The following is a 9,051-nucleotide window of genomic DNA, read 5'->3' as shown; positions in this document are numbered from 1 at the left end:
TTCCGCCTGGGCAAAGCCTCCTGGGAGTGGTGGTTCGGCAGCGCCCCACGCCTACCTCCCTTGTGGGCAGAGGAACTACAACTCCCACGGAGACTCGGAGGCAGCCTAGGCAAAGGAGTGGTTGTTTCAGCTTTGGCCTTGGTCGGTGCCTGAACCTGGAAAATGTTGCTGGCGCCCCAGGACAAGTCCTCCTCCAGGAAGAGGACGGGGCTGAATCGCTGGAAACAGTTTACGAGAAGGCCGAATCCCACCAAGGTGATCCAATCCTATCGGGAGCTCGTGGGGAGAGGCGGGGAGGCGGGGACCGTCCCTGAGGACAGCTACAGCGCTACCTGCGCTTCCTTCCTCTTCCCTCAGGGGCATCCTTAGCTGGCCGGTCCTAGTCAGGACCGACCCTGTGTCTGCATTGCCCTAATGAAGGGGGCCTAGGGATTTTGGGGATTGGTTGCCTTACGGCTTTGATGGGCAGCGTCGTGAAAGAACCGTTTCAATCTAACGCTTTTCTCAAAAACCGGAGAATCTTTAATAGTACCCATCCCAGTGAAAAGAATTCCAGAGCTATTCCTTCATCCCACAACGCCTGTTTAGGGAAGTCCCCGCAAGGTTTCATTTCTTCTTCTTCTTCTTCTTCTTTTTTTTAATGTTTTGCAAGTCATGGGAACCTGTTCTTTATTGAAGGGATAAGATTTTCACCTTAAATCCTCTATCTCATATTCCCTTTCCTAGTTTTACATAAAGTCTGTAAAATGAACTCAGGAATGCAAGTGGATATTGAATATATCAATACTTAATTCACTTGAAAATCTTTAAATTCAAGCGGCAATAAAAAAATAGATGTTCTTTATATTTGTCACCTTTTTTGTGCCTTAGCATCCAAAGAGATGGAAAACTGAGAACCCCACTGTAAACTTGAAACGTGTAAATGACAAATGCAATGTCCCAGTGACACGGTGTGTGCTTTTCACAGACTACTTTTAACGTCACAGAAATAAATGTTTTAAATAAATACCAAAGTACTCATTAAAAAAAAAAAAATGTTTTACATGTAAATAAATGGGAGTACCAAATGGAAATCTTCGCTTTCAGCGCCAGAGCAGCTTCACAGCTGTTTTCACCCATAATTTACACCTCCTTAAAAACTATTGTGTAGACATGTGGCCTTTCTGAGGCCACTAGGCAATTGTGCTTGAAGGCTATTCTAAATATACCAGCTAAATAATGCACTGGACATACTCTACTTAGTGAATATCTTGCCCCAGATGCTGGAGGGTGCAGATTGGAGCATTTGACTTGGAAACAGCACCTGCTTCTATTGTGTGGGTTCTATAATAGATTGGATCCAAAATAGGTTATGATTATAAACTTGATGATGAAAGGTAAAAACTGGGGACAGTTTTGGGATCCCAAAAGGAAAAATTTTTGCTGCTGATGCTCATTGCTACTGTGTATAGGATAGAAAGGTAAAAACACAATTGAGCTACTTGGGGCTCAATTGTGGTTGAATATGATCAGCTGTTTCTTTGTTTCAGCTACAAAATTATTCAGCAGTACAGCTGCATTAATTAGTTATTTGTAAGGTGCTTTGAAGGGGAAGTGTTATGTAAGTGAAGATAGTATTATACCTTTCCCTCCTCGATGTGTCAGTATGCTAGTTTAAATATTCCCTTTTTTATTTAAAAACCCACCTGAATTATTAGCAAAGCAAATACCTCTCTTTGTTAAGTGACTATTGGAGGGAATTCTGCAAACTTCTGAGAGTTACGAAGAGTGAAGAAGTTGTTCTGTAGATCTGATTTCTAATTTCAGTTTAATATCTGACTGACCTGAGTGGAAATTTATGTGATTTCTGCTTCATTTTCTGCTCTGTAAAACAGTAGATGATTGTTTATCCCTCACTCCACCCCCAAGTTCTTATTGGACCAAACATTATCCCTGCTTTCGGTAAATACAGGTTATTCCTGAAAAGAGAGACCTAAGGAAAGGCACACACCTTTCTCCAAGTAGATTTACTTTCACGGCACTTGAATAATCTGACTAATCAGTACTTATTTGGGTTTTTATAAGGAATATTATACGCAATATTCCTCTATCTTGGCTCTTAACCCTGGGGAGCTTTAAAAAAGTACACGTGGGCCTTACCCCAGACCAGTTAAATCAGAATCTGGAGCTGGACCTTGGTAAGAGGTGGAAAGTGTCAGAAGGTGTTCCAGAAAAGGCTTCATGTTTTTTCTCCTGCTGGCATTCTGTGGTTTTTTTTGTTGCTGAACTTCCTAATGATGCTTTGGGGACAGACTAAGGAACATTTTCTCACATGCTTTAATTAGAAGGACAGATTAAAATGGCAAACTTGATAGATAAATGCACTAATATTCTGTATATATTATCTACAGCCTGTGTTTGACCCTGACAATGTGGAACACTGGATTAAGGTAAGGATATTTCATAATTAAGATAGAAAATTAAGAGTCACACATAATCATGTGGAATAGGAATACTAATAGCTCTCCATTTTGCATATATTTTGCTGTTTTCATTCCCATGGGAATGTGTGTGTGTGTGTGTGTGTGTGTGTGTGTGTGTGTGTAGTCTTAATTTTATACTCTAGTACATTTTCATGATTTTGTTGCTTCTCACAAAAACATGAATGACAAGATAACATCCCTTTCAAATGCCATAAGGATCACATGAAGAGGATTAAAGGACAGGGGAAGAGAAGCCTTAGGAGAGGACACTGTGGACTTCCCCAGATAATTGGAAAGAACATACTGCTGTAGCTACATTGACCTGTGAGACCAATTCAGTAGATAAAAACTGTGCATACATCACAAGTGAGAATCTTCTAATGATGGGAGCAACCCAAAAATGGAGTGGGCACTTTTGTAAAGAGGTGGATTTTCTCTCAATGGAGGTATTCAAGTGTATTCTAAATGGTCACTCAGTGTTAGGACTGTTGAGAAATATATTTGAGCATTTAGTCAGGTGGGGGAGCCGATTGGATTAAATAACCTCTGAGGTCTCTTCTAGGCTTGAGATGTATGTTTCAGTACCAAGTACTATTTGAAAGTACTGTTATACCACTTCAGGTGCCTCCAAGTGTCATTTTGGCAACTTGCCATACTCAACTCATTTGTGCACCACATGTTTCAAAATCATGTAGTATTTTCCTGGGAAAATATCCTTCTGCCTGTTAGTATTTTGAACAGCTGTTACTTATCTAAATTGACAGCCATTATGAGCTCCAGGCCAGATGGGACCTAGGCCCAATTATAATCATTGTTAACCATTTTTTCATGGTTAACCATATTTATTAAGTTTCTAATAATTATAAATATTTAGCCAGTATTTATTAAGTTCCTACTAAGTACTAGCCCACTGTGTTGGGCGCTGGAGGTATAACAGTGCATGGGGCAGGTATAGTTTCTGCCTTTTCAGAGTTTATAGTCTGTGCTGTGTGTATGCTCAGTCACTTCAGTCGTGTCCAGCTCTTTGCAACCCCATGGACTGCAGCCTGCCAGGCTCCTCTTTCCATGGAATTTTCCAGGCAAGAATACTGAAATGGCTTGCCATTTCCTACTCCAGGGAATCTTCCTGACCCAGGGATCAAACCTGAGTCTCCTGTGTCTCCTGCAATGCAGGCAGATTCTTTACCACTGCACCACCTGGGAAGCCCAGTTTATAGTTCAGTGGCAGCTAAACAACTTACTTGAAATTGTTGGGAGAATTAAGGATGTGGTTGAAGTCCCTGGGGTGGAGCGCTCGTACAGATGGGGCCAGGGAAGCTTGCTGGCTCCTGCAGAAGGCCTGACTTAGGAGACAATAAGATGGGTCCACCATGGTGGAGGCTAACCTTAGGGAAGTCCACTCCCCAGACTACGTCAAGCTCAGCTTGTGTGTCAGTGTCGAAAGTTACAGTACCAAACCTTTCCTGGGCTTGATTGTGTGTTTAGTTACCATCTCCTCCAGAGGGGAAGATTTAAGTAAAATAGAAAGATAAAATTCTGCTCTGTACCATTTTCCTCTTTCAAGCAATTATCAGCTAGCTTCACTTGGTTAGATTTTTATCATTCCTCTAAAACTTCTGCAGTAGCTCTTTCTCCATCATACCCTCAAATCATCCCTGTCTTGAAAAAAATCATTTAGTCTTCATTTGATCCCACAGTCATTTTCTTTTCTAGTGTCTTTGGACTGGACTAGTATAGTCTAATACAGCCTAGACCCCTTGCTTTTGTGTTCTTATTGTCCTCTTGTGTCCACAATTATTTTCTTTCAGTTTCTAGTTCTTACCACTCACAGAAAGTTGTCATAAATGACTTCCTGACTAACTACAGTGATCTCTTCTTTGTCCTTTTAGCTTTTTAAGGTTATTTGATACATTTATCACTTTTTTATGCTAGAAATTCTCTCCTCCATTATCTTTTTGTGACACTGTTTCCTCTGGTTTCTCTTAATACCTTTCTGTTCACTTCTGTAGCTTTTTAAGGTTATTTGATAGTTATTACTTTTTTATGCTAGAAATTCTCTCCTCCGTTATCTTTTTGTGACAGTTTCCTCTGGTTTCTCTTAATACCTTTCTGTTCCCTTCTCTGTCTTCTTGTCTGTTCCCTAATATTATCCAAACTCTGAGTATACCTTAAACAGTTACAACTCTAGACTAAGACTTCCAAATCCACTTGAGTGGGCCACTCGTTCAAAATGGAAGAGGGGGACAATATATGGGAAGGACGTGGAACGTGGTGAAGATGCTAAAAGGGCTTCCCTCGGGACAGAAAACGAAGATCACTCAGTAGAACTGGAACTTGTCTAAAGCAGGGAACCACTATTTTTTGTGATACCAAGAACTCATAGATCAGATTCATTCAGGCTTGAAGGTTTTCATTGGAGAGGCAAGGAACAAGACATTTGAGGCTTATGTAAGATAGTAGGTGAATATCCACACAAAGTAGGAAAGGGAGGGGACCCTGTAAAGGATTCATAGGTTGGGAGAAGGAGGGGGCATACGGTGACTAGGGGCCTTGGTTAGGTGCAACACCACTGTATGGATTAGGAGGAGTCAAAAAAGGAGATGAATAGGAGTGATGGGGGGAGAGGGGGTTATCAGCATTTGATTTGAACAATGGGAAATTTTGTGACATGGTTGGGGATGACCATGTCATTGAGTTGCTAAATGCAGTTGAGGAGAAAGCTGTTGGCATACAAGATATCAAGCAAACTTTGAGGCTGAAATGTTGTTAAGTTACTCTCAGTTAAAGTCACTTAGAATCAGGCAGATGCTTGGTAGAAATGTGAATCTTGGTGCTGGTCACTCAAATGCAACAGTCCATCTCAACTTACAATTCATCTTCATCCTGATTTGATAGAATGACTCATCTTCTTACTCCAGTGTATTTGGCTACTTTGAGCTTTCTAAACATTTCCACTGTGTCAGTTCTCTACTCTTGGAACCTTCGGTAGTTCTGCATACTGTCATGTAAGTAAGTGTTAGTTGTTCAGTTGTGACTCTCTGCGACCTTACAGACTATAACCCACCAGGCTTCTCTGTCCATGGAATTTACCAGGCAAGAATACTGGGGTGGATTGCCATTTGCTTCTCCAGAAGATCTTCCCAATCCCAGGATAGAAACCAGGTCTCCTGCATTGCAGGCATATTCTTTACCATCTGAGTCACCAGGGAAGAAGCAGTAAATTCTAGGGGGGCCTCTGTCAGTCTCCCTGGAATATCAATCTCCCTGTAACAGCCCTTTTACTCTTATACTGCATGACTCCTATCAGGCCAGTCTCCTTCCCCTCTATCAGGTAAGTCTTTTGCTTTTTTTAAATGATGATCTCCAGCTCAGAATACCCTCTCTCTAGGAGGCCAGTCCACATCTTTCCCTTAAATCTCAGCTTGAGACACCTCTCTCAGTGAACAACTACCCCTCACTCCCCTTACCCTCATAATCCTATATTCTATACTCCTTTCCTTGGAGTTAGGTTGGCATTCATACACACAGATACAGTGTCAAGCATTTACTTGTATGCAGAGTGATTAAGTAGACATGAGTTTGAGCAAGTTCCTGGAGATGGTGAAGGACAGGGAAGCCTGACATGCTGCAGTCCATGGAATTGCAAAGAGTCGGACATGACTTAGCAAATGAACAACAACAGCATCAGTAATTAAGAAAGAATTGGTCACTTTCAAAAAATACATTACTCAGAAAACTATTACATATGGATATGCAGTTTGCACATGGGAATTTGTCAAGAAACTTGTGTATGTACCTGCCAGCCTTGAGGAAATGAAGGAGTGCATTATAGAGCTGCCATTTCTGCATCAATGGCAACAGGCTACACAGGGTCTGTAGTGGGTAATGTAATCAGTGTGTGCCATGGGACATAAAGAACACATGTTAAGCATTTATATGATCATAGGACTCACTGAGACAGTTCCTTTACAATTTACATCCTTATAGCATAGTCAATGAGTAAGAAACTTTAGAAGATGTTCAGTTGTTTTAATCACCTTCTATTGCTTTAAGACTGTTCTTAAGTTGTTTATTGCACACATGGCACATGTAACCAAAACTAAAGTGAACTCTGGTAACAGAAGCTTTTAGTTTTGTTTCCCCCTTATTGTCCACAGCCCTGGGAACAGAGTTAGCCTTTAATCAACTTGTTTTAAAAAAAAAAGTTGCTAAATAGACACATGAGACCTCTCCAGTCTCTTATGTATTTAAATTGAAAAAAAGAAATGGTAAGGATGTAATGTTTTAAAACAAGGAATTACAGAGATTATTTCTAATCCTTACTATCATCTAGCATTTTTTCCCTCAAAGCTTCATTTTAAGTGATAGCCCAAACATTTTCTTTCTTAGAGCCAAGCACACATTTCTCTTTACTCCCTGACTTGTCAGTACCAGACTCTGCCCTTCTTTAGTACCAAAATCAGTCTTCCTTCTCCTGTCTCCAAGCTCTCTTTGTCCTAAGAATCTGCAGATTCCAACTCAGGTGAGATGATGTGTCATGGAAAGTTATTTCGTTCACCCACAGCCTGAAGAACTACATCTACAGCCCTGTTTTTGTTCTTTATATTTTGTTTGTGGATCTTGGTTTAAAAAAATTAGAGTTGATTTATTTATTTGTACATTATTTACAAATATGTGTCTATGTATGTATACAGATGCAGACACATACAGTATATATGAAATTTATCTCTCTGCCTTAGAATTTAAGGACCTTAAAAGGAAGGACTAGGTACCAAGCATATCTTGACTTGGGCATGTTGGAGGCTCTGAAAGAGAACACATCTCTCCAGAGTGACCTCATGAAGGTCAAGGATACTTTCTTGACACTCTGCCTGTTTAGACCATTTTTATTCTGATTCATATTTTATCCCATATGTTCTATTTTGACCTCTTTTTCAAGTTATCTTGATGTTTCAACTTTATTCCTCTGCTTCTAATTCAGACTTAGTATATGAAATCCTTAAAAATTTAAAAGATCAAGCCTATGACAAGTTTTGAGCATGCAGGTAAACCAAAATATCAAGAGTTTGCCCACCTCTGCCAACCCCTCCCCCATTTCTGTGAATTTGGCCATGTTTTTACTAGATTTTCACTGTTGAGTTAACATTCTGAATTACTACAGTTCAGTGACCTTTTATCCCAATTTTATTAGTTTGCCTGATATATGTATATGGGAAGTTTCTTTCAGGTGTAGGAATTTGAAGTGTGGCTACCTGCTTCTGGTTCACATTCATATGCAAGTACTAGTGGCATGGAAACTATTAATAATAAGCGATTGTATACTTTTTTAAACATCCAGGTGACAGGATCCCATGACTAATGCTCTAAACAAAAGTTATCTAAAGCTTAAACCCCCTTTTGTTCAAATATAAACTTCATAAGCACCTGTTAAAATTTGGTAAAATGCTGCAATTAATTTCATGTTTAATGAGTGAAATTATTTGGGGTGGATGTTTAAACCTCAAAGTATCTTTTAAAATGGAAAAAAGGAAGTATCTTGGTAGTTGGTAGAAAATCGGAATCTTGAATAGGAGAGAAATCTTCTAACCCTGAAGAAAGTTGTCATCTTGGTGGATTTTTTTTTTTTTTTTTTCTTTTAAAGAGAGTGAAGAAAGCTTCTGAATTTGCAGTTTCTCAAGTATTTTCTGCTGGAAATTCAGATTTATCCAGAAGGCTTTGGGGCCAACTTGTAGATTTGGAAACACCTGAGCAAATAGAAGATCATGAAGAAGTCTACACAGAAGGTAAGAGAATACGTTGGGAGTACAACTTACTAAAGCATAACTCATAATGAATTTCAGAGTACAGAACGAAAGTGTTTCTTTCTCTTGTTCTTAATTTTTGTTTGCTTCTACTTTCCTAAAGCTAATTTACCCTGGAATTACTTCCAGTAAGGTTATATTTAAGGCCTGTTCTGTCTCTTGAAATAGAACCACATCCAGAGTCAGTTTTGACATAACACTGTTATCTGGTAAGTATAAGATACTGATCTTGTGGTACCAAGGGCAGCTTGTTAACTTGATCTGGTATCATCCAGATAATTTGATCACAAGTTTATAAATCAGCTTTGTTCCTTAGGAAAGGAGAAAGTGTTTACTCCTCTGGAATCAATATTGTAGTTACTGATGCCCTAGGGAACTCTACTGTTTGGGGATGAAGAGATCAAGAGGGACCAGCAAAGATGACTGGAAAGGAGAGGCCCTTGAGGTAGGAGGAAAGTCAGAGTGCCATATCCTGGAAGCCAGTTTTCATTTGAATTATTTATGTCTCCAGTTTTTCAGATTATTTCTTCATTTATTCAACCTATACATTAAATTGTTACTCTGATGAGGAACACATGTAAATCTATGGCTGATTCATGTCAATGTATGGCAAAAACAACTACAATATTGTAATTAGCCTCCAACTAATAAAAATAAATGGAAAAATAAATAAATAAAATAAAATGTTAAAATAAATAAATAAAAATAAATTGTTACTCTGTGCCAGGTACTATTTTAGGCTTTGGAAGAGCAAGTTATGAACAAAGGGTGAAGTTCCTGCTTTCATG

At 39.3% G+C, this 9,051-nt stretch overlaps 1 protein-coding gene across 13 annotated transcripts in view; it reads left to right on the top strand.

The window, feature by feature from the left end:
- The first annotated feature begins 61 nt into the window (after positions 1-61).
- Positions 62-9,051, top strand: part of CCDC191 (coiled-coil domain containing 191) — a 115,597-nt gene continuing 106,607 nt past the window's right edge. For 12 of the 13 annotated variants that reach the window (XM_070465946.1, XM_070465953.1, XM_020879671.2 and 9 more), the window contains exons 1-3: positions 62-255; positions 2,391-2,429; positions 8,104-8,245. In XM_070465946.1, the coding sequence (XP_070322047.1) occupies positions 163-255; positions 2,391-2,429; positions 8,104-8,245 (274 nt within the window). In that variant the 5' untranslated portion in view covers positions 62-162. Of the gene's footprint in view, positions 256-2,390; positions 2,430-8,103; positions 8,246-9,051 lie in introns of those variants that run through there. The other variant, XM_070465950.1, reaches the window with a different exon arrangement.

Source organism: Odocoileus virginianus, chromosome 4 (assembly GCF_023699985.2).
Source record: "Odocoileus virginianus isolate 20LAN1187 ecotype Illinois chromosome 4, Ovbor_1.2, whole genome shotgun sequence".
Taxonomy (NCBI): domain Eukaryota; kingdom Metazoa; phylum Chordata; class Mammalia; order Artiodactyla; family Cervidae; genus Odocoileus; species Odocoileus virginianus.
The sequence above is the reverse complement of the archived record's forward strand: the minus strand, read 5'-3'. Positions and strand labels throughout refer to the sequence as shown.